Consider the following 25,161-nt stretch of genomic DNA (forward strand, 5'->3'; position numbering starts at 1 on the left):
GTATTGATGTGATCTATTCCTCCTTTCGTAGTGTGAAGGTGACAAGTGTGCATGCTATGTTAGTACTTGGTTTGGTTATGTTGATCCGTCATGCACTCTAAGGTTACTTAAACATGAATATCGAATATTGTGGAGCTTGTTAACTCCGGCATTGAGGGTTCGTGTAATCCTACACGCTTAGTGGTGTTCATCATCCAACAAGAGGGTGTAGAGTCTAGCATCTATCTATTTATTCTGTTATGTGATCAATGTTGAGAGTGTCCACTAGTGAAAGTATGATCCCTAGGCCTTGTTCCTAAATATCGCTATCGCTGCTTGTTTACTCGTTTTATCGCATCTTTACTTCCTGCAATTTTACTACCATCAACCGCACGCCAAGCAAGCACTTTTCCGGCGCCGTTGCTACCGCTCGCATTTATTCATACCACTCGTATTTCACTATCTCTTCGCCGAACTAGTGCACCTATTAGGTGTGTTGGGGACACAAGAGACTTCTTGCTTTGTGGTTGCAGTGGTTGCATGAGAGGGATACCTTTGACCTCTTCCTCCCTGAGTTCGATAAACCTTGGGTGATCCACTTAAGGGAAACTTGCTGCTGTTCTACAAACCTCTGCTCTTGGAGGCCCAACACTGTCTACAAGAATAGAAGCACCCGTAGACATCAACGTGTTGCATAATCCTTTTTTCTCGTCGCTCCTTCCTTCCCGTGCCTCCCACCCCTCCGCCGCCGCTGGATTTGCCGGCCGTTTGAGCGTCTGATCTCTTCTGAGTTTCGGCGCTGTCATCGCGGCTGGCGCTCCCGCCGGTCGTTCCGCCGCTGCCGCTTGGCCATCGCGTCCCAGAACGCGGCGTCAAATCCGCCCCACCTCCACGCATAGAAGGTGCTCGACGACATGCCAGGTAGGCGCGATTGGACGCTGTTCGTTGCGTCGTCTGCCTCGGCGCAATTTTAACCATTGATTTTGCTTTTAGACATGGATAGCGACGATGAGATGGTTGCCCTGCTGCTGGAGGACAAGCAAGCATTCGACGACGACCTCCGGGAGCGTTTGCTGATCATCGCGTCCCTCCAGGATATGGTTGACGCCGAGGCGGAGAAGAGGAAGAGGCCGCGCCGCGGAGGATCAAGGCCGGGGAGAAGGAAGTCCAAGCCCCGACAGTGGATGGAGGGGCATGCCATGCTGCACAACGACTACTTCGCCGACGATGCAACACATGCCGACAATTTTCGGTGCCGGTACAGGATGAGCAAGGGGCTGTTCATGAATATCCTCCATGGCGTTCGAGAGTTCGACCCCTACTTCAAGCTCAAGCTCGACGCTGTAGGCGTTGTCGGGTTCTCGTCGATTCAGGAGTGCACCGCCACCATGAGGATGCTTGCCTACGGAGCACCTGCCGATACACAGGACGACTACCTTCGCATGAGTGAGTCTACTGCCATTGAGTGCATGTACAAGTTTTGTCGAGTTGTGGTGGGAAAGTTTGGCAAATACTACTTGAGAGGGCCAACTAGGAAGAGACTCGCAAGGATCATGGCACAAAATGCTGCCGGAGGATTTCCCGGAATGCTTGGAAGCATCGATTGCATGCACCGGGCATGGAAGAACTGCCCGTTTGCTTGGCAAGGTATATACAAAGGGCGTCATGGATATTGCAGTGTGGTGCTTGAAGCTATGGCAGATTATGACCTGTGGATTTGGCATTCTTTCTTTGGCATGGCGGGATCACACAATGACATCAACGTGTTGCAGCAGTCTCCGGTGTTCAGCAGACTAGTGGAAGGGCATGCTCCACCATGCAACTACGAGATCAATGACCACGAATATACCAATGGCTATTATCTAGCCGATGGTATATATCCAAAATGGGCCACTTTTGTCAAAACAATGAATCCATAAGGTCTGAAGAATTCCCACTTTGCTACGCGACAGGAGGCTTGCAGGAAGGATGTCGAGCGGGCATTTGGTGTGCTTCAAGCACAATTTGCCATTGTCCGGTACCCTGCTCTAAGCTGGTCTCACGACCAAATGTGGGAGGTGATGCAGGCTTGTGTGATCATGCACAACATGATCATCGAGGATGACAGCAAGAATCATGCCAGGACACATGTTGGTCCCTATGAGTGTGAGGGCCCTCTTGCGAAGGTTGATCATGAGTTGCCTGCAGATTTTGCTGATTTCCTCACCATGCACGCAGAGATCCGTGACAGCAATGTTCATGAACAACTTCAACCTGATCTCGTTGAGCATTTGTGGAGGATCAAAGGAAATACCGTGTCACCTTGATCTAGCATCTAGCCCTATTTATTATATTTGTTTACTTGTTTTATTGTTTGTTGTATTTTAATTTGAAAACAATCCTCGCAAACATTTTTATTCATATGCTATATTTGATAAATGGTTCTATGTTGAAAAAGAAGTATTTTTAATGTTTGGGGGCGGCGTTTGGGGGACGTGGCTGGGGAGCGACGTCCCCCAAACGCGGCACGAACATAACACGTCCCCCAAACGCTCAATCCAGCGCGGTTTGGGGGACGTTTTGGGGGACGCGACTGGAGATGCTCTTAAGACCAACCTTATTTTCACATTGGAGACACCCTCAAAGAAATTCTAGTTGGAATTTCGTATAATTTTTGGGACGGTGAAAGGCTGAGATTTGCGGTAAATGAATGTTGTCGCCCTCCGATAAAGAATCACCTTTCTTTCCAAAAAAAAAACATCGCCGGAAATCCGAACACGAGTAAGCCCGGTACGCCGCGTGATGCTTCGTGCACGGCGGCGGCGGTGGAGGCTGGCGAGGGAGCCGACGTCGGGGGCTGGGACTACGTGTACGATCCGGCGTCGGGCTACTACTACAGTAGCAGCACGGGGTTCTTCTACGATGCTGCGTCGGGGTGCTAGAGCATCTCCAGCCGTTTGAGGCCCGCGCGAAAATTCGGATATAATAAATACCGTATTTGATGTAAAAAGGACGTGGGGGTAATATTTTCTCAGTCGCACCTCGGCATTCGCCCATCAGCGGCGATAATCATGTCCGGCGGCCTCTCTTTTGGCGTCCATGGGTTCCTCGCCTTCGGCGCGCCATCGGCGGCATGGTGGTGGAAGGGAAGAGGAGCAGCTGTGCGGGAGAATGGCGGTTGCTCCTCCGAAATTTGGCGGGGAAAATGGTTCTATGCGACGCATTTTGTAGGAAAAACGAAATAAATGGAGGGAACTACCAGTTCTGTCGCCAATAACGTGGGCCCGCTCGATGTTTCGCGCGCTTTTTGTTTCGTCCGGAGTCCCTGACCGGGTCTCGGGAAGCCGAGGATGGTCTGGGCTCTCTGGATGGATGACAGGCCAAATCCGAGAGAAAACGAGGAGCCAGTGGTGCGGCTGGGCCGAATAACATCGTCCGGATATATAAAAAATGGCTGTCGGGACCTCGTCGGGGAGACAGCTGCTATGCTTCTACGGGCAGTGCATGGTTCTCCTACCACCACGACGAGGGGCAATGCTCCGGCGCCGGCAAAGAGATTGATCGAGTAGGCGTGTGATTGCTGGAAACTTTTGGATTTTGGCTGACCATCGGTAGGGGCAAGGATCCTAGTCTTTCGTTATTCAGCGCAGCAACCAGTAGTTGACACTGATCTGTTTCAATGTTGGCATTCTTAATGCAACAGTTCATTGCTGCTGTGATAGCTTCAGAATGCATTGCTTCTATACATCTTTGCTGCATATCCTTGCACCTCAGAAAGATATTGTTAGATTATTAGCTAAATTTTAATTGAGTTTAATTACGGAACCAGCATAGACTGGCGAATTGATAATAAAATTGGCAATGAAAAGCTAACAAGTAGTTGTGCAAGGTATGAGATGAGGAACACATGCATCGCGACTAGAAAGGTCGCTCCAACATCAGCATCACCATGGTTGTTGTTGATGTCGACCGTGGTGTTGTCGAAGTCACCAGATGTGTCGAGGAAATTGGACAGCGAGAAAGTAGGCAGACAAAGCGAGCAGTCACACCGAGACGCTCTCTAAAACCTTATCACCCGTCTTCCGATGCAGGATCTCGATGGACGGGGTTTCGGAAGCATGTTGTCCCGGCCCTCCAAGTAAGCGATAGAGAGAGAAGCGAGTGGAGAGATGTGCATGCGTTATGTCTCTCATCTCCTGGTATAGCCCGGGAGGGGAGCCGTCGACCGAAGCGCCACGCATACGAAGATAGGAACATGTGGCGAGCATGCACACTGACACGTACCAAACTCAGTTGGTGCACCAAATATAAAAAAAAATATCGTCAACAAAATCCTTTCGAACTCGAGTCACAAATGCACATGTATGGCGGGACGGGTGGCGGAGGAGAGTGCGCGTGAACTCCTTGTCTTCTCACTCACTTACTAGAGATGGAAAAAAAAAATCATTATAATATACTCCAACTATCTCCCAACTAGCAATGTGAAACTAAATTTTATCTCCCACAGCTCCTAAAATGCCACCAAAGATGGACATTCTTAAGAAAACGGCATGATGAGAGGCCATTGATCAGTTGGACATAAACAACATAAACTGTCCAGTACGATCTTGTAAACCAGAAAGTCCACACCACGACGACGATCGTGCCCCTTTTATTTTGTAGTATACAATCTTCACATCACGAGGACGTCGTTGCCAAGGACATACAAAAGTAATCATAGTAGAATCTAGAATTGTACTTTAACAAGATTCATGGTTAGTGATGCAAATGGTTCACCATTAGGGTACCCTTTACTCTATATAGTTTTAAAAAATAAACTAGCTTTTATCCATGTATAACATTATTAAGTTAGTTCATTTTTTTGAACTAAATAGGGTAAAGGGTACCCTGATAGTGGACCGCTTGCATCTATATCCGTGATTCCTAGTGTGTTTCGGTCCGAGAAGATAAATGGAAATACGGATGGTAACTAAAGCTCCCCTGGCCTACAACATAAGGAAAAAATTCTTCCAACTCATGGATTTTTAAACGCATTTAGATCACGCATTCAAAAAATTCAAAGTAACGTGCACATCTCGGGAGTATGCACTCAAATTTTTGTTTTTGTTTTTCTGAGCGGAGTCTGAACTCTGAAGCTCAACTGAGATGCTGGGCCTGAGAAGTCCTGAAACCTAGGCACGTTCTGACCGGCCAAGCCCATTCCCAACTCCAGCAACACCAGCACACAGCCACGGGCTCCTCCCCTCCGTATCTCGTCGACGTTCCCGGCGGCCGGCTCTCCTGTTCCGTCCCGGATGGCCTCCACCTCCCCTCCAATGGCGACCAGCAACCAAGTGGCGTCGCGTCTGATGGAGATCCCCGACCACCTCCTATCGGAGATCCTCCTCCGGCTGCCCGCCCCAGAAGACCTCGCGCGCGCCTCCGCCGCGTGCGTCTCCTTCCGCCGACTCGTCACCGACCAGTCCTTCCTCCGCAGCTTCCGCCGCCTCCACCCCCAGCCACTCCTCGGCTTCCTCGACCACGAAGGGTTCTACCCAGCCCAACCGCCGCACCCCTCCGCGCCCGCCGCCCACGCGCTCGCGCACGCCGCCGACTTCTCCTTCTCCTTCATGCCCTCCCGCTGCCGATGGGCCGTCCGGACATCCGCGACGGCCGTGTCCTCCTCGTCGACCCCCAAGAGGACGAGTGGGCTCCGGTCTTCAGGGAGGTCGCCGTGTGCGACCCCTTGCACCGGCGGTACGTCCTGCTGCCCCCACTACCTCAGGACCTAGCCGCCTCGGTGGAGCATTTTCGGCGAGGAACCAGAGGCGGCATTCAGAGTGATCTGCGTGGCACATTTCAGCACCAGGGTGGCGGCCTTCGTCTTCTCGTCCGGCACCGGACAGTGGCGAGCCGCTGCATCCAAGAATTATAGCGATGGCATCGGTAGGAGCGAGGCGACAACTATGCATATGGCTGCTTCCGTCAGGACTCTCAGACGCCATTACGCCAACGGCTGCTTCTACTGGGACACCGCCCGGTTCGGCAACCTGGTCGAGGTGGAGAAAAGGTTGCTCGTGCTCGACACCCAGAGGATGGAGTTCTCCATGACCGACCTTCTGCCCGGTAACTGGGGAAGGGCAGATCTAGCCATTGTGGGGGCAGGTGAAGGCAGGATTGGGATATTTGGTTTCGATCGCGGAACTCCATCTGTCCTCAATTACGCCGTCGTTGCGCGAACCAAAGGCAAGAGTCCGAGCCTGTGGCGGATTGAGAAGAGAATCTCGCTAGATCCTAGGTACGATTATCGTATCGAGGATGCAACAGAGAGGTACTTGCTCTTGTCAAGGACAGAAGCCTCGTCACCGACCGGATATTTCTCAATTGACATCAAGACATTGAAGCTTCAGAGGGTTTGTGTGAAACAACGTATGCGTTTAGTGCCCAAGTCAGAGACACGGATATATACCAACTTCCCACCACCCTTGTTGTCTTCAAGGGCAATATGAAGTGGTAAAATCATCTTTTGCATCCTAGTTATCTCCTTCCCTCCATATAACCATCACATGACTTGCCTAATGCTTGATTTATTCAAATACTGCAGTCAGTAACCACCACCCTTAGTAATATGTATTTTCTTGTCCAACTGCCGTGTTTAGAGAATGAGGGTAGTAGGAAAAAAAGGGGTATTTCATACAAGTAGCTCGTGCATGAGTGTGCTGATGGAATCACAAAAAACAGTAGATCGACCACTGTCAATTATTTCTGAGTAGCAGTTTGTATGCTCAAGGTAAAGTAGAAGGAATACAAGTGTAGATCTAGTTTACCTTTTCACATCGAGGTAATTCACTCAAATCAAGGACAACTCATTTTGTAAACTATTTCTCATAGACAAAGACACAGAAAAGATTTTTTTAGCCATCTTCACATTTATGATTTTATCTTGCTATGTTGTTTCGAAACAATTCTGCATAACTAGTACCGTCACAAACAAGATCCTTCTTCACACGTATAATTTTATCTTGCTATGTTTGTTTTGAAATAAGTCTGCAAAACTAGTATGGTTACAAACAAGATCCTGGTAACTGCCCTAAATAATATGAACATCTTGTGCTCACAGGTTGTTTTATCTGAAATACACCTCATAAGATCAAGAGAACGCTTAGCATTTTAAAGGCTACTGAAATTTTTCTTCACTTCAGTCAATCTCCACCATTTTTAGATCCCATATCATGGTTCTCCTGATCTTAAAGCAAATCATATCGCTTGAGACGATTGCATGAATTTTAAGGAGGTTTCATGGGATTGTGTATTACCATTTCTGTACGGTATTACCATTTCTAAAACATTAATTAGAGGGACACCCACTTTTCTATGTCTTTCCTTTTTGTGCCCCAGTTTTGGATTGGGATGACAGACGGCACCTAGTGTGTTGGCGTTGGTTCTTGATACCAATGCCCCCAGTTTCTTTCTTCTTTGTAATTTGAAGTTTGCTGTTATACTGCTAGATGCCTAGGTCGTATCTGAACTCCAAGGTACCAGTTCTGTATGACCCATGTTTTTGAGGACCGATTCTTTATCTTCTGTTGCCTCTGTTCGGCAAAGTATTCTAACCTGTGTTGCAGATTACAGTGATGAACACACTAAAGCAATTGTTGTCAGTCACATGTTCAAGTTCAGTTAAGATCAGTATTAGCAATTTGGCAACGCTATCCTTCCTCTTCATGTGACACTACCTGACTACCTAAGTAATTGCAAAAATTGGGTGGAAAATTTTGCTTGTCCTGAACTTTTTCGTCTTGTTTGTTCAGGTTTGATGGAGTCGTAATCAGATCAAAGTTGCTTGTACAAAGTCGTAATCACCTATGATCTGAGTTATCTACATTTAGGGTCCTGTGTGTATATGGGTCTGTAACCGCTTCTCATTAATGCAGCTTTCGGGGACCTTCGGGTCCCTTCCCTTGTTCAAGAAAAAAAAAAAGAGTTATCTACAAGATGACGGCATAGCAATCTACAGAGCGTCACTTGGCAGTGGTCATGTCTATGTTGTTCTTCCTTTCATGCTACCTATAGCTTCGAGTTAGATTAAGCAGATGCAATATGATTCCTCTTTGTTTAAGAACGTGACGTTGAAAAGTTCAATTCAAGTTTTTCTTGGTCTCCATTTGCATATAGCCTCATAGAAGCAACTAAGTACAGTTCTGACCCTGATGCATGCATTTAAGTATCTCCACACCAATGATAGGTGTTTGGCTTGAGCTACTTGTTACACGGGTGCTCCGTTGGATAGTCTCATGTTCAAATCATGCTAGTTGTTTCGTGTTGAATGTGTGTTCTTTCCGTTCGGGTAGAGATTTGATATAGGTGTGTATGTTGCACCGACCTAAAGATTCTTTGCCTTTACTGCACTAGGACTCTGGAGGGATGGCTAATGATACCAGATGAACGAGAGATTGGATTTCACATAAGGCGCCATCGTTGCCGGGTATCTTACCAATACGCCAACGAAAGTTGAAACTGGTGGAGCATTGGATGAACATGGTTCAAGAAGACATAGATGCAGTTGTTGAAGAACTACCCTCTGTGAAGATCAAGAAGTGCTCCTTCACTGACAAAGCAGCAGTTGATCTCATCTGGCTGCAGGTCAAGTGATGCTGCCGGCTCCGAAGTTGTGGCCATGTTCAAGAGGAGTAGTAGACCCATACATGGTCTACCGAAGTATGATAATCAATGTAAACATTTTTCATCAACAGCGGCAAATGTCCTAAATTTTCAAAGTTGGATAGTAATTATTGATGGACCCTCATTCTCAATTTTTATTTTTATTGATGGACCATGATGACTGCAACTTATGTGTCAAAGTTAAAGTCTTCCTTCATTATCCTGTGTAACATCCAAGCAAGATCTGTGTTTCATTTCTTATTTGGATTCCAAATAGCCGCCAAACACAAAATATGGTAAGTCCAGTTTGAACTAATTCCAACTAAAGCATAAATGGTACTCGAGTCCAATTGATTTCATCAAATTCTGTTCATGTCTGCAAAACAAGATATCAGAGTGGTCTCCTTGATGATGAATACAAGTTGATCACAATAACTATAGCTTGGCATTCTATCGAAGATGAATCAAAATGTCATAGTCAGGAGCAGTTCATCCAACGAAGCTAAGTTATGCTTAGAGCATCTCCACCGGTAGCCCCAAATAGGCGCCGGCAGGGGAGCCGGCACCTCCGTTTGGGGGGGGGGGGGCGGCACTGCCTCTATTTGGGGGAGCCACACCGGCGCTCCCAAAACGGCGGCCCCGATAGATGTTTTGAATTAAAATCATAAATAAATGCATAGAAAATTGAATAAGAAATATTTTATTCTACAAACTAATACATAATTGGGAACGTGGTTTACATGAAGATATAGTTTGGAACATGGTTTTTTCATAAACTAATACTCCCTCCGTTCCTTTCTATAGTGCCTATAGATTTTTGGCATTTGTTTCAGAATATAAGGTTGTACCTTAGCTTTTTTTCTATTACCCCCTCCCCGTTCAGCTCCCAAATCGTTCAGCTCCCAAATTTGTTATGGTAAGTTAGGAAGATATGGATTTTCAAAATTTTACGTTGATCTCAAATCGTTCAGCTAGGGTCTTGTGTAAAAAATACTCTTGCGCTAATTTCCGTGCCAAAATACTATAGGCACTATAGAATGGAACAGAGGGAGTACATAGTTTGAACCATGGTTGACACAAATATAAAACATTGCAAAAAACTAAACCTAACTAGGCCGGTCATCGCAGGTTTCATGTGTTCGCTGCCAAGGAAGAACACTCGAGGGCACACCCAGTCACCCAAACTGGAAAATCCAGCTGGCGAGGGTGCCCCTGTTGATTCTTTCGATGAAGAACATCCGAAAACATGCGAGACGATATTCGCTGCGAAGAAACAACACTCATCAGTCGTCCTCCTCGGCGTTGTCGACGTGGTAGTTCCGGCGGCAACGCATGTCGTCGAACACCTTGACACTCATGTCCCTGTCGCCGAAGTAGGAGAACACGAGCACGAAGCCGGCTTGGAGGCTGTGGTGGCGCGCGAACTTCTCCCAGCCGATGTGGAGGTACATCTTGCCGCGGGCGTCGTAGATCACGTCCACGATCCACCGGTAGTAGCCGCACAAATCCTCCCGCAGATGCAGCGTGCCCGGGCGGTCGTCGCCGGCGACGAAGTCAGCGAAGGTGTCCGGCAGCCTCTGGATACCGCGTGGGTCGCCCTTGAGGACGAGGACGAACTCGAACAGCACGGCCCTCCTCGTCCATCTCCGACGATGAAGACGACGACGTCGCAGGCGACGGAGTGTGTGCACCTCTGCCGCGGCCACGGCCACGACCACGACCACGACCGCGACCTCGGCCTCGACCAGACATGGCGTCGTCTTGTCAGATGGTGGCGGCTATGGTTGGGGAGAGAGGCGCTAGGGTTTGTGTGTGAGAGGCACGATGAGAGGCGGCCCTTTAATAGGCCGGAGGGAGGCGGGGGAGCGGGGGAGCGGTGGCGCTCACTAACTGCGGCACAAAGAGCAAGGCGCGCCCGATGGGACGGTTCGCTGCGCGTCTGCGGAAACTGCACCACCGCTGCGCCCCAATTAACTCCCGTCGCGAGGTAGGCGACGGTTAGGTTAAAATTTAATGAGCCGCTGACGCGTCGGCCCGGCACTCCCCGCTGGCGTCGACTTTTGGGATGTTGTTGCGGTCAGAAACCCACCGGCGGGCAGCGACGGGCAACACCGTAGAGTCGGGAATCTCCCAGGACTGCGGCTGGCCCTGGTCCCTCCGAGCGACGGCCCGCAAAGCCTTCGGCACGCACGTCCGATGCTGATGCAAGGGCGTGCCACCTGACCTATACCTGGTCGGGAAGGTGTTGGAGAATGCCTCGCTTAATTTCCTCGCATGGCATACACGTAAACATTAAATACGAGCCTCGATCGGCTCTCGAGTTGTCCCGTGAATCGGCTCAAAGAGCCGATCCACCCATGATGCGTACGGGGTGTACGATCAGATGGTGGTCCTGCTTGATCAAAGCAAAGCTAAAACGACCTACTACGATTTGGGGTTTTCACCGCATAATCGGAACGTCCTACTTGTGACTGGGCCTCGCGGCCGCATACGGTGATCGTAAGCCGATCCTAGACAGGGCCTAGCAACCAACACGAGGTTGATCCCCGGAACATCCTGTCTAGGGCTAGCAAACTACACCCTACGCGCCGCTGGATCCTCCAACCCTTTGTAAGGCCTAACCATGCAGATATTAAACTAATCCTTGAAGAACAAGGAGCAACCATAACGGATCGGATCTACTAAACAAAGATCAAGCGGGGTGCCGCCCTTACATCCAAGATAGGTGTAAAGGCGGCTAGATGCCTAAGGGTTGCACGACGATAGCATATGATACGAAGAACAATGCCAACCCTAAAACATCTATGATAACTACGTTGCTCGCCATCAAAAAGGCTTCAGTACGAGCAACGCATGATGGACGAATAAACGTGTGCTGCCTAGATCGCAAGATGCGATCTAGGCAGCATGGTGCTTACCCGGAAGAAACCCTCGAGACGGGGAGTTGGCGATGCGCCGAGATTGGTTTGTGGTGAACGTTGGTTGTTGTTTATTTCATAAACCCTAGATACATATTTATAGTCCGGGGGACTTTCTAATTCAGGCGTGCACCTAACCGTGCACGGGCCAAACTCTAACTTCTAACTCAGATGCGATCTAATAAAATACAGATACACGGGCAATTTAGCCCAACTTGGTATAGAAGGCCGATTCATGTATTTCTTCTATATATCTTCTTCAAGCCCATCTCCAATCGCGGCCCACCTCTGATCCGGTCAAATTCTGGTGATAACACATGCCCCCTGGTTTTGGAAATGACATTTCCAAAATCATTACGCTTTTCCTTCGTCGGGTCACGTCGTGGCATAGCAGAACTGCCGCAGAATCTTCCATCATTTCGCCTCGCCTCCTGGGCTTCTCTGCACGAATTGATAATTTCGGCATCACGTCCTCGAGAACCGTCATGGCATTAAACCTCCACTACACCCCCTTTATTTATCTGTGCCGAACGGTTCGCCACTTCATCCCCCTCTCTCGTTCTGTTCACCGCGTGCCCAAAAAACCCTCTTCCCCCGTAGCAATGTCTTCCTCTTCCTCTTCCTCCTCGGGCCCCCTCTCCAATCTTCGCCGAAGAGCAAGAACGAAGACGACCTCCACTCCGGGGCGAACCCCATCTCCTCCGACAAGGAGGAGAAAGAAGAAGAAGCAGAGAAGACAGAGGCCTCCCCCTCCGCCAGGCACCCGCCGAAGAAGCGCTCCCGCATGTGGGCGGACAACGAGGACGAGGATGATGACGAGGAAGGGGAAGAGGAGGAGGAGGAGGATGATTCCTCCTCTTCCGCTGGGTACCCGCCGACGAAGCGCTTCCGCGCTTGGGCGGACAGCGAGGATGATGATGATGACGAGGAAGAAGAAGCTCCGGCCGAAGGCTGGGGCAGCAGCGACGAGGAATTCTCCGCAGAGTAGCGCCGACGGCAACTCCGACGCCGACGATGATGCTAGCGAGGATTAGCAATGTAGGATTAGTAGTCCCTGAGCAATCGGCTCTTCTTTTGTTCTTCCTTTCTTGAGCAATCGGCTCTTCATTGTAAAAATCCTCTCTATTAATGAAGAATTTTCTCTTAACTTGATTTTGCCGATTTCCTTCCGTACTGATTTTGCCGATTGTTTAATTTGATCACCGCTCAATGAGCCGATGGCAACGCAATCGGTAACCTGCGAACCTTGCTCAAATTCAGATCCCCAAACTTCCAATTGAACAGGTCCAATCCGCAGTCACTGAGCGTAGTGTTGGATTTAACGGCAAAAACTCCTGAAATAATGCCTGGCCTCATCATTAACTTCAGGTTTTCAGACATTCCCCTGCCGAATCCTTCTCTTCCAAATCCCCTTTGCTTTCAGGAGCTCTCTGGGACTATTGCTAACTCAACCCGGAGGCTGGAGCTGATACTTCTGCAGGACAGGCACCACTTATCCACAAATTTTCTTTCGATAGTCTGCAGCGATGTTTGAAATCCTGCTCTGTCTTCTTGCAGCAACCATCCCTCAGAACAGTTGAGATGCAGAGCCAGCCGATTTCAACAAAATTGGCTCCCTATAGCAAAGGGTCCTTCAGGGCAAGCTGCCCCCCGAGCCTTAGTCAAGGCGAGAAAAGTAGTGAGCCAGCCAAATGTGCCACCATCGGCTTCCAAATTATAATGCAGAGCCAGCCGATGTCAACAAAATCGGTTCCCCAGAGCAGAGAACCTTCAGGATGAGCTGCCCCCCCCCCGAGTTTCTTCAGTTCAATTCCTGCGTCTTGCTGATCAGTTCGGCTCATCATCCTTGGCAGGCTGACGCAACTTCCGGTGAGGATGTCCTGAATCTCTGATGCCCTCCAAAACTCGGTGGATCCTGTGTAATTGTACTAGAGTCGATGGCTTCGCATCGGCTTTGTTGCTTAGTTCTAAAGTCGATGTCCATGCATCGGCTGTGTATCATGAGAAGTTTTTTTTTTTACGGGCCGATTTTCCTATCAGCCCCCAATGTTTCACTGCACATGTATCGTACATGTTCATCTGATTAGGTGCCCCCCGAGCCGATTCTGCCAGGTAACTGCTGATATCGGCTCTGTGGTTAGCCAAGGCACTATATGTGAACGTCGGCTCTGTCAGGACCAGTGTGGACTCCTTCCAGCTCATCAGCCGATGTAAACCCATTGCCCATTAGATCGACGTTGAACCCAGGCAAAATGGATGGTGAAGATAATTCTGGCCGATTGCTGGAATCGGCCTCCATGTTGCTTGCTCGATGAAGGTTTTGCACTGCTCCTCCATAGATCCTTGAAGCCGATCACATGGATCGGCATCGCCACGTATGTCCATAGATGCTGCTCTTGTTACACGGTCAGGCCAGTGGATAAAACCAGCCGAACCCCGTCCTTTGTCACGTCGATGCGCTCGCAGTCGTCCAAATTGATGCCTGAGAGTGGCTCTTGGCCTGATGTCTCCCAAATGTTCATGCCAGCCATTGAAATTTCGGCTGAATCATCTGCGTGGACGACTTCTACTTCATCTCCATCCCACCGTATTAGGCATTGGTGCATCGTGGATGGAATGCAACAGCTTGGCGTGGATCCAATCTCTCCCAAGCAGGACAGCATAAGTGCTCTTGCCGTCGACAATGAAGAACGTCGTAGGGACGGTTTTCCTTCCTACGGTCGGATCCACGTTCGAACACCTTGTGCGTCGGATGCTTGGCCGTTGAAATCGCTCGATGTCACATTGGTCTTGATCGGATCCGAGCTAGAGCGTCCCAACCGACGTAGCATGGAGTATGGCATAATGTTGATCGCCGCTCCGGTGTCCACCAAGCATCTTGTTAACAGAGCTGCCCATTGATGTAACCTCGCAAGTACAGGGCCTTCGGATGCCCGTAGCTTCTTTCTCGTGGCTTCTCGAAGATGACCGGCCGTGGGCCGCAAGTCAAGTTGCGCCACAGGTGCTTCGTCTAATCTCGGAGCACTAAACTCCGCTGGAAGGATGAAGACCATGTTTGTACCAGCCCGATGTCTCATCATCGGCTTTCTTTGCTCCGGGGCGCCACTCTTTCCTTTGTGGCCGACCTTCTTCGTCTAGGGTTCGCTGAATTTTAGCGGCCAGATCGGGCCGCGCCTTCCTCAATGTGTGCAGGTATAACCTTTCGGCTTCCTCCAACCCACGCAGTCGCTGAATCCTTCGCTTTTGGGAACGGCTGAGCCCATCAGGGCACCACCTTGGCCGATGATACTTGTCTTCTTCTTCATCGTCCTCCAGTTCCTCGAGATCTTCTACCCGCGAGGACTCAGCGTGCTTGTCCCGAGGCGGGAGAGGCCCTAGACGTTTGAACACGGACACGTTAGCTGCATCCTTCTTCTTTTGTTTGCATTCTGGGCAGTTGCCGATTGTAGGCAGTCGGCTCATTCCTGAATCCCAGCAGTGTCTGAAGAAGGGGCAGTCCCAGTGCCTATCCGCATCGTCTTGCTCTCTCGACTTTTCCTTGGCGTGGCGTTCATATCTCTCCTCGTTGCGATCATGCCGACGTTGTTTCCTGGCGTCCCTAGCCAGACGATCCCTTTCATCATCGTCGTTGTATCGCCGGCGTTGGTCATATTGACCCACATACTTGTTGAGGAGGTGATCAGAGAGAGGTCGCTGATATCTTACGTTCCTCACTTCTCCCTCTCGTGATGTAGCGCTTGCCATCATGACGGAGCCGATCGCGTGGAGCGGCTTCCTCTGTGTCCTTGCTATGAGAGCAGCTGCCCTCATCTCCATCCTTACCAGAGTGGTGCCCCGGTCCTACCATGTTGACATTGCACGAGAAATCTGGCTGGCACCCTCCGGGGTAAGTGCACTCCACCATGTTAACGGCGGGGAAGGGGTGTGTGTCGACCTTCATGGCGTACTGGCTGAAAATTAGCCGCCCTTGTTCTATCGCCATTTGGACCCGTCGACGCCACACCCTGCAGTCGTTGGTGGCGTGGGTGAACGTGTTATGCCACTTGCAGTATGGCTTTCCATTCAACTCCTGAGCCGTGGGGATCTTGTGGCCTTCGGGTACCTTTAGCTGCTTCTCCTTGAGTAAGAGGTTGAAAATCTGCTCAGCTTTGGTCACGTCGAAGTCAAACCCTTTTGGAGGACCTTGTGGCTTAACCCATTTACATGACACGGGGCTTGCCCCCCGAGTCCATTCAGCCACTGCTACCTCTTGATCTCCCGCAGCACCTTCATCTTCATCTGCCTCAACCAGGACCACCGCACGCTTGAATTTGTCCTGGTAAACATCTGGGTGGCGCTGTTCATATGCTGACAGCCTTCGCACCATGTGCGCCGGTGAAGGGTAGTCCGCTTGGGAGGCCACGTCCTTGATTGATGATGAGAGACCCACCACCGCCAACTCGATCGCTTCTTTTTCACTTACATGAACCGAATAGCATCGGTTCCTAACGGTCCCGAAGCGCTGGATGTATTCGACACCGTTTCCCGCGCTTCTGTCGTACTTGTGCTAGATCGGCAATGCCAGCCTCGGAAGCTTCTGAGTGATACTGCACGTGGAATTGTTCTTCCAACTGCTTCCAAGTCCGGATGGAGTTTGGTGGCAGCGATGTGTACCACCCGAAAGCCGATCCTGTGAGGGACTGTGCGAAGAACCTCACACGCAGCTCGTCTGACGCTGAGATCGTGCCCAGCTGTGCCAAATATCGGCTCACATGCTCGATGGAGCCGGAACCATCGGATCCATTAAATTTGGTGAAATCGGGGAGCCGATATTTGGGTGGTAGTGGGATCAATTCGTACTCATTGGGGTACGGCTTGGAATAGCCGATTGTCCTCCTTTTCGGCATCATGCCGAACTGATCTTTCAAGATTGTACAAATCTGATCCGCGGTGATGGCTGCAGGCGTCGAACTCTGAAGATTCGCCGGGGTGGCATACTTAGCCAGCCATGCTTGCTTTTCCAGCTCGAGCCAACCGCAGGAGCTGAGCTCGGAGGTTTGTCGGAGTGGCGTACTTAGCTAGCCACGTCTGCTTCTCAAGATCTGTTCCCGACGTTCCTCCTGCTGTTCCAGAAGTCCCTGCTGTTGTAGCCTGGTTCGAGAGTGCCCAGTTACTGAAGTCTGGCACGTATGCGCACGTGTATCCGTGGGGAATCTCCTTGGGCGCCTCATGCAAGAATTGGTAGTCACTAGGGTCACCACCGATCTTGTAGATGACGTATGCCGATGAATTCGGCACTTCTGGTGCTGCCAACGCGAACGGCAGCGGTGGACGGGACTGGAGTGGCATCTCTCCTTGGTAAGTCCCCAGAGCTGGTCCTGACGGAGAGTACTGATGGCTCATGATCTCCTGGATCACCCGAAGAGCGACACGCTCCAAAGTGTTCACCGTGCTCTCGGAATGGCGGTGTAGCGAGTGAGCCACCATGAAGTTGATCTCCTCGACGCAGCCGACTCGGTGCGTTCTTCTCGACGGGGTGGACAGGTCCACTCCATCGAGCGCGCCTCGGTGAGAACCCTTTCCACCCGATGCCATGTGAGCGGGTTCGTGAAAAGAGCCGATGAGGTCGGCTTCGAGGACTGCTTTGATCTCGTCATGCTTCTTCTTGAGCTCCTCGGCCAGATCCTCGTACTTGACCGGAGTGCTTTCCGCCATCTCAGATGTAGATGGCGATGTGGTTGATGTCGAAGATTGTCCCACCGGCGTGCCGGAATGTGTTGCGGTCGGAAACCCACCGGCGGGCAGCGACGGGCAACACCGTAGAGCCGGGAATCTCCCGGACTGCGGCTGGCCCCGGTCCCTCCGAGCGACGGCCCGCAAAGCCTTCGGCACGCACGTCCGATGCCGATGCAAGAGTGTGCCACCCGACCTATACCTGGTCAGGAAGGTGTTGGAGAATGCCTCGCTTAGTTTCCTGCATGGCATACACGTAAACATTAAATACGAGCCTCGATCGGCTCTCAGGTTGTCCTGTGAATCGGCTCAAAGAGCCGATCCACCCATGATGCGTACGGGGTGTACGATCAGATGGTGGTCCTGCTTGATGAAAGCAAAGCTAAAACGACCTACTACGATTTGGGGTTTTCACCGCATAATCGGAACGTCCTACTCGTGACTGGGCCTCGCGGCCGCATACGGTGATCGTAAGCCGATCCTAGACAGGGCCTAGCAACCAACACGAGGTTGATCCCCGGAACATCCTGTCTAGGGCTAGCAAACTACACCCTACGCGCCGCTGTATCCTCCAACCCTTTGTAAGGCCTAACCATGCAGATATTAAACTAATCCTTGAAGAACAAGGAGCAACCATAACGGATCGGATCTACTAAACAAAGATCAAGCGGGGTGCCGCCCTTACATCCAAGATAGCTGTAAAGGCGGCTAGATGCCTAAGGGTTGCACGACGATAGCATATGATACGAAGAACAATGCCAACCCTAAAACATCTATGATAACTACGTTGCTCGCCATCAAAAAGGCTTCGAGACGAGCAACGCATGATGGACGAATAAACGTAGTGCTGCCTAGATCGCAAGATGCGATCTAGGCAGCATGGTGCTTACCCGGAAGAAACCCTCGAGACGGGGGAGTTGGCGATGCGCCGAGATTGGTTTGTGGTGAACGTTGGTTGTTGTTTATTTCATAAACCCTAGATACATATTTATAGTCCGGGGGACTTTCTAATTCAGGCGTGCACCTAACCGTGCACGGGCCAAACTCTAACTTCTAACTCAGATGCGATCTAATAAAATACAGATACACGGGCAATTTAGCCCAACTTGGTATAGAAGGCCGATTCATGTATTTCTTCTATATATCTTCTTCAAGCCTATCTCCAATCGCGGCCCACCTCTGATCCGGTCAAATTCTGGTGATAACAGATGTGTGGATGACAGGTGGCTCCCACATCCAAAACATTCAGCCTCGCGAGGCGCCGGCGCGCCCGATTTGCGCCCTTGGCGAAGGGGCCGGTACGGGGTTGCCGGCGATTCTATTGGGCTCCAAAATTGGCCGGCGCCGTATGGGAAGCGCCGGTGCGAGCCCATTTTCGCTCCCGGCCCCCAAAATGCTATCGGGGCCGGTATCGGGGGCGCCGGTGGAGATGCTCTTACCCACCCTAATTCCTAGCAGTCAAATGATTTGGCCATCATTTCACAATGTTACAAAGGAAATAAACTATATACAATATTCTTCATTAGAAACTCAATTCGGCTCCCGGGTGCGTATGATTCCTCTACCATAAAAACATATTTCCAAGTGTTAAAAAAATTTGACAAAAAAATTTACATGTACATCTCCATAATATATGTGTATTCGTCAAGTTTCACGAAAAAAATGATATTTTTTGTAGTCTAAGCGAAAAAGAGAAAATTTATCTTGTGACAAGTCTTTGTTTCAGCACCGAATTTTGCCTTTTTTACACACGCCACATGATATGTCGATTTTTCATGAAACGACTTTGTGAGCGCGTAGCACATGAAGATGTACGTGCGAAATTTTTGTTTTAATTTTTTTGACATTTTAAAATGTGTCTAACATGTATTTCAAAATAAACCCATATACAATCTTCACCATAATGGCCCAATCTCCTATACATAGCAGGGCACCAGATATGGTTTGATTGCAGCGATATCTGGAGATATCGTTTTAACTACCGAATATCTTGAGGATACTCGGTTGTTAGTAAAGCACCAATCATCTAATTATGATTGCACTTTTTAAAAATGATTGAAATTAAGCACCATGCCGAAGTGTTAGTTGGTTGGTGCCCATCACGTTGCTTATTAACAAAAAAGAAAAAAGATTCTGCGACATGCATCGAATCCACGCTAACGACTAAAATAGCTTATACGTGATGGAGAGTGTTAAATATAAATACAGTGCCTTATTCTTTTTTCCATCAGTTTAGAATTTTAATTCAATTGGCTAGTGCAACAATCTTTCACCGAAATGGGATAATTTTTAGGGGAGTTTGGGGATTAACTAGATGGGACCATGCTTTATATTCCTAGCATATTTTGTTACATATATAGAAAGATATAATCTAACAAGCAAAATATTTGAGACAGGAACAGAAGGCCATGATGGAGATCTCTCCCTGCACCGGGTTGTGGAACTCCTGCTTGGCGTAGACCGCACATTGGAGGCGGTTGTCGTTGAAGAGCGAAGCAATGGAGTCCCAGACGTAGGCACCAATCATCTAATTATGATTGCACTTTTTTAAAATGATTGAAATTAAGCATCATGCAGAAGTGTTAGTTGGTTGGTGGTGCCCATCACGTTGCTTATTCTAGACTTGTGGCCCAATAGAGCTATCGAGATTGAATGATAAATGTGTTATATATATATGTTCACGGCCAAGTACGGCTCATCAAGGACTCCACAGCTACAAATCTCAAGTAATATAGTAGTAGTGCCATAGCACGCACGCGTGCAGAGTAGTGTCTGGATGGAGACCAAGCAAGCCGCCGCAGCGAAATGGTCGTACGGGAAGACCATCCCGGTGAAGAACGTTCAAGCGCTGGCCTCCGACGCGGCGGAGCTGACGGAGGAGACCATCAAGCGGTACATCAGGCCGGCGATGACCAGCGACGTTGTTGCTCGTAGCGGCCATAACATTCCCATAATCGACCTTGCTAGACTTCTCGATTCCCAGACCTACCGGCTGGAGGCTGACAGGCTCAAGTCTGCATGTGAGGAGTGGGGCTTCTTCCAGGTAAGATTCCAATTGTTCAAAGTGAAACAAAATAAATAACCTCGCTTGCTTATTATCAGGCGTCTCCTTTTTCTTTGTAACTCTCGGTCACCTAAAAAAATTGCACCGTGGTTAGCCAAACTTAAGAGTTCCCAAATAAATGTCCAAAAATATATATTGACTTTTTTGACAGGAATCTCGAGACATCCCAGTCGACTAGTAGCTAGACATTCAGAAGTTCAGACCCGATAAAAGTACGCCCTATTCAAGAAGTTTTTCAGTTTTTCTCCGTGTAAATTCCAGGTTTAACCCAACTCACATGCTTCTTAGGACGTGTACAATGCCTAACGATTACACAGGCGCTAAAAAAGTCAAATCGAGACGTTGCACAAGCATCCGGCGCTAGGAGAAGTATTTTGTGCCTAGTTTGCAACCGCCGGATTCTTCTTTTTGAGTCGATGCAATGAAAACGCTCGGAAACAGCACAATAACTTCCCAAACTACCAGGATTATTTTCCTAGCGCCTCTAGTAAAGCGCTCCGTTGTACTTGCCCTTATTTCGTATTTCATGCGACGTATCAAGATTATGTGGTCGGTCCACTCGGTTATGTACTTACAGTCTTAGGTGTCAAATCCGAGACACAATACTACTCGGTGATGGATCTAACCCAACTTGGACAAGGACATGCACGTAATTAATGTTATGATTATTTTCCAAAAGATGGTGATTATGGACATATTTTGTTTTGATTAATAAGATTATTTTTATGATTATTTTCCAAAAGAAACCTAGAAAAAAAACCTTCTAGCAAGTTTTTGCTAAATGGGGTAATCAATGTAAAAAAATTAAATAAAGGGGTAAATACTAGAATTCACTCTTTTTCTCCAAGGATCCAATAAGTATAATACATACTGGAATCTATAGGTGCAAAACCATGGAATTCCTGACACTGTTCTCGAGAACATGAGGAATGACCTCGGAGCAGTTCTTCAGACTTCCCTTGGACGAGAAGAACAAATTTGGGCAGCTGCTCGGAGACATCCAAGGGTATGGCCAAGCATTCGTGCAGTACTGAGCATCAAACGCCGGACTGGTGTGACGAGCTTTACCCGGTGACCCAGCCACCACATGAACGCGAGATGAGACCATGGCCAACAACTCCTGCTTCCTTCAGGTAATCGCATCATACTAGTCAAGAGTTGAGACAATCATTGTCTTGGACTTGAAACAACAGAAGAATGTTGTCTCTGATAATGGATTTGTTTCAATGCAACAGGGAGTCCATTGAATCATACTCATCTGAGCTGATGAGGGTGACTGGTTCCCTCATGGGAATCATCGCCAGAAACCTAGGCGTTGAGCTCGACCGAGATACATACGAGAATCAGGCATTGAGGATGTCATACTACCCTGCATGCCCCGTGGCTCATGACAAGGTCTTGGGGATTTCACCGCATTCCGACATTTCTATTCTGACGCTTGTATGGGAGCTGAATCTGGTAGAAGGGCTCCGGATCAAGAGAAAAGATGCATGGGTTCCGGTGAAAGCCCCACCCAAAGGCATTGGTGGTGAATGTTGGTGATTTTCTTGAGGTATATGTTTCTTTTCTCTTACTGTATTAGATCGTGAAAACTAACAGAAGATGTATCCTCGATCTAATGAGCACTCTTATTTGTAGATATTGACAAATGGAAAGTACCAGAGCATCGAGCACAGGGTCGCCGTTAATCCTCACAAAGAGAGGATGTCCATTTCTGTGTTCCACCTCCCAAAGTATGATATGAGCGTGGGTCCGATTTCTGAAATTCTAGCTGGAGGAGAGCTTAAGAAATACAAGACACTCAGAGTGGACGAGGTTGCTAAAGTTGTTTTCTCTAGCAAACTTGATGGCAAAAAAACAAAGGAGTACGCTATGTTTAGCGTGTGACTCTAAGGGAGCAGAAATTCCTACTACGTCGGTCCGTACTGTTAATAAAACTAGCATAGTGGCCCTCGCAAATGCGAGGGCAACATCTGAATGTGTCCAAAAAGGGGTTTTATAGACATGTGATGATAAAAACAACGGTATCCTTAATAATAAAGGTGCAAATGCATGTTTTAGTACAACAATTAATAAGCATACACGAACTACACATCATTGTTAATAATGGAATGTGTACATACAAACGAAAGTGTGTGATATGATAAATCTTACAACATGATTCTCATGCTTTGTCCAAGCATATCATTAAACGAATATTGTTGTGAACTCTTCGAGTGTGAATCACTATTCCAGTACATGTTTACACACATAAATTGGCATTCTGTTTGGAGAGCCTAGCAAATCAACATATACGGCCCCTTGGAATTCAAAAGCAATGTGAACACCAATGTGTGACCATTGCTCCTCTCAAAAGATACATAAAGATCCGTGTATTACTCCATCCTTCAGAAATAAAAATCATTTTAAACATGCATTTTCTTCAACATGAAACTTGGACCATTGACTTTCACACAATTATATCGGTCAATATTTATAAAATTACAATACACCTGGAAAACTTTATAACTAATGTAATAATATCAATTTTATTTCCTAGTTGAGCTGCACACATTCTAGGAGAACATGCATTTATGAAAAGATTAAATAGATGTAAGCAATGCGGAGATACATTTGAAGCCACTTAGTGGCAATCTTGGTCTTTAGTAGTGAAGGATATCTCTCATCATGGTCTTTAGTGATCAAGGTGAACTCTCTGGTAGTAATCAATATACTGCTACGGTAATAGCTTGCATGGGTTGAACTCAATTATGTATGAACTAACATGTCGATAGTAAAGAACCACGATAATTTTATGTTTGAAATTCTCACACTAAGCCTATAATAGCTAATGATATATCAATGTCGGGTTATTTCCTTTTGGCAGAAATGGCCGCAATAATTAATATTTTTGTCTTTGAATCCAATATGTTTCATTGATCTCAGAAATATGTGTTGCATCTGGATTTGTCATTTTTCTTTATGTTTTTTTAAGAAATTATGAGTTGGTCAAGTTGCAAAATAAGATTTTTGTGAATAAGGTATAAACAGATATGATCATATTTTTAGACTGCATTTGGCATCGTGGTAGTTTAAAATAATCCCGCTTGTATAATCTAATTTAGCTAACCAATGGTTCATATATTCATATCGAATTTAAGCCTTCGTTAGAATAAGAACTTCTCAGTTAACTTACAAAATCCTTAATTATTTTATTCTAATTATAAAAAACACATCTACATCCATATATGTCCTTCATATTATGTAGTATGCTTGAACCATAGAAATCACACTAAGGTGTATCTGCCATCATTTAGCAGTTCACAGGAATACGATGTCAACAGAACCATGTATAATATCTCTATCACACGCCGTGTCAGTCTGCTAGGAACTTCTTCTAAATAATTGTGATTCTGTTTTTTTTTGTTAAAGTGAGTTCAATATTTTGGTGCACATCCTTTTATCATGTCTCCTGAAATTTTTGTTTCGTCATTTCTGATAAGGCAATGTATCCTGGGAATAACCTGTATTATCTCTTCTAAGTATTTCTATTTGACATGACTCTTTTGTTTAGGACAGCTATGGTTAGTATCTAGTTGCATGGGATCAGAAAATATGCATAAAATATTCAAATGGTTAGGACTAAATAAAAATATATAGGTTGAAGAGAAAATTTAGCATGAACAATGAAATTGTAGAAAGTACGCGAGAACGCTGATCATGTGAACCACGTATTGTTCGATTGGTTGTATTCACACTTCACGGTTAGATAATTAGATGATATTGAAGTCCATACCGTTAACTATGAGGAGCCATCTATTCATAATGTCAAATTAGCAGGTACTTACTGATTTAAGTCTGAAGAAAACCAGGATTACATGAAAAGTTCTTTTGTTGTTGCTTCACACTTGATATCTTCTGCCAATTATTTTATAAAACCGGGGGAGTAGCTCTTTTCATATTTTCTATACGTGTTAGTATTTCCGTCTTCACAATGCCCATGCATCAATCTAGTAATGCAACATGTACAGCAAAAAAATCTCTCTTCTAGTTACCATCTAGCCTGTATGGCTCTTCCCCTATGCAGCCGATTAAGATTAACAGAATACATGACAAAGGAAAATTTATTTGCTTAAGATCATGAAAAAGTACCACTTATGTACATTTGTGTGCTTGGGACCGAGTAGAATAGAATGTATCAAATTAACTACAGAAAAGAATAAAGCGCCAATGTTTTCAAACAATTCTTCCCTGCAAAGAGCACCTGACTTGTTAGGATCGACCGTCAAAAATAAATATGTATGGGTAAATCCCCGAAGTATTCATCTAGATGGTTGCCTGTCTAGCTAAATCTTACTGCAATGGCAGTCGTTGTCATGCAAGTCGCCGCAGCGCGTATAGACGGGGCTGATGTTTTCCATATGGCTGTATCGATCACCCTTGTTCTCTTCAGCTATTGCAGCGTCTAAGACGTCCGTGTATATATACGTTCAACTATAAAGTATGAATCTCGTCGACTTTCTGCCAGGCTAGTACATCACAGCGTCTCCGCCATGTCAATCGCCATGATAATGGCATCAGGCCAGCATTACACCCATTGGTTGATGGCGCATTTTGATTTTAATTCTAGCCACTTCTGGATTATATTTATATATTTGATTCCGATCTCACCGTCTGAGTCACTATTTTGTTTACATGTATATTTTTATTTTAGACCTTTCTAGATTATTTTCATATATTTTGTACGAACCTCACCAATATGCGTCAACATCTTGATTATATATATGCACTTTATGTCCGGTACATCATGCATTGTCTTTCCTTCTTTTCTTGCTTCACCTTTTATTTTCAAAGGAATCCGCGTGTGTATGGAACCTAATATTTGTGTTA

At 47.3% G+C, this 25,161-nt stretch overlaps 1 protein-coding gene and 1 pseudogene across 1 annotated transcript; both read left to right on the forward strand.

Moving 5' to 3' along the window:
• The first annotated feature begins 5,252 nt into the window (after window positions 1–5,252).
• LOC124662682 lies at window positions 5,253–5,872 on the forward strand. Its single transcript, XM_047200492.1, has 2 exons — window positions 5,253–5,614; window positions 5,662–5,872. The coding sequence occupies exons 1-2, from the start codon at window positions 5,253–5,255 to the stop codon at window positions 5,870–5,872; spliced, it is 573 nt and encodes a 190-aa protein (XP_047056448.1).
• A 14,132-nt stretch (window positions 5,873–20,004) lies between these two features.
• On the forward strand, window positions 20,005–22,179 carry LOC124684306 (annotated as a pseudogene).
• The last annotated feature ends 2,982 nt before the right edge of the window (window positions 22,180–25,161 follow it).

The sequence above is a fragment of the Lolium rigidum genome, chromosome 1, assembly GCF_022539505.1.
Source record: "Lolium rigidum isolate FL_2022 chromosome 1, APGP_CSIRO_Lrig_0.1, whole genome shotgun sequence".
In the NCBI taxonomy this organism is placed as follows: Eukaryota; Viridiplantae; Streptophyta; class Magnoliopsida; order Poales; family Poaceae; genus Lolium; species Lolium rigidum.

Bases quoted from the DNA above. Each gene is read 5' to 3' on its own strand.
- LOC124662682 (XM_047200492.1), top strand. From the start codon at position 5,253: ATGGCCTCCACCTCCCCTCCAATGGCGACCAGCAACCAAGTGGCGTCG. The intron at 5,615-5,661 runs GTCCTCCTCGTC...TCCGGTCTTCAG, and splicing joins CGGACATCCGCGACGGCCGT to GGAGGTCGCCGTGTGCGACC.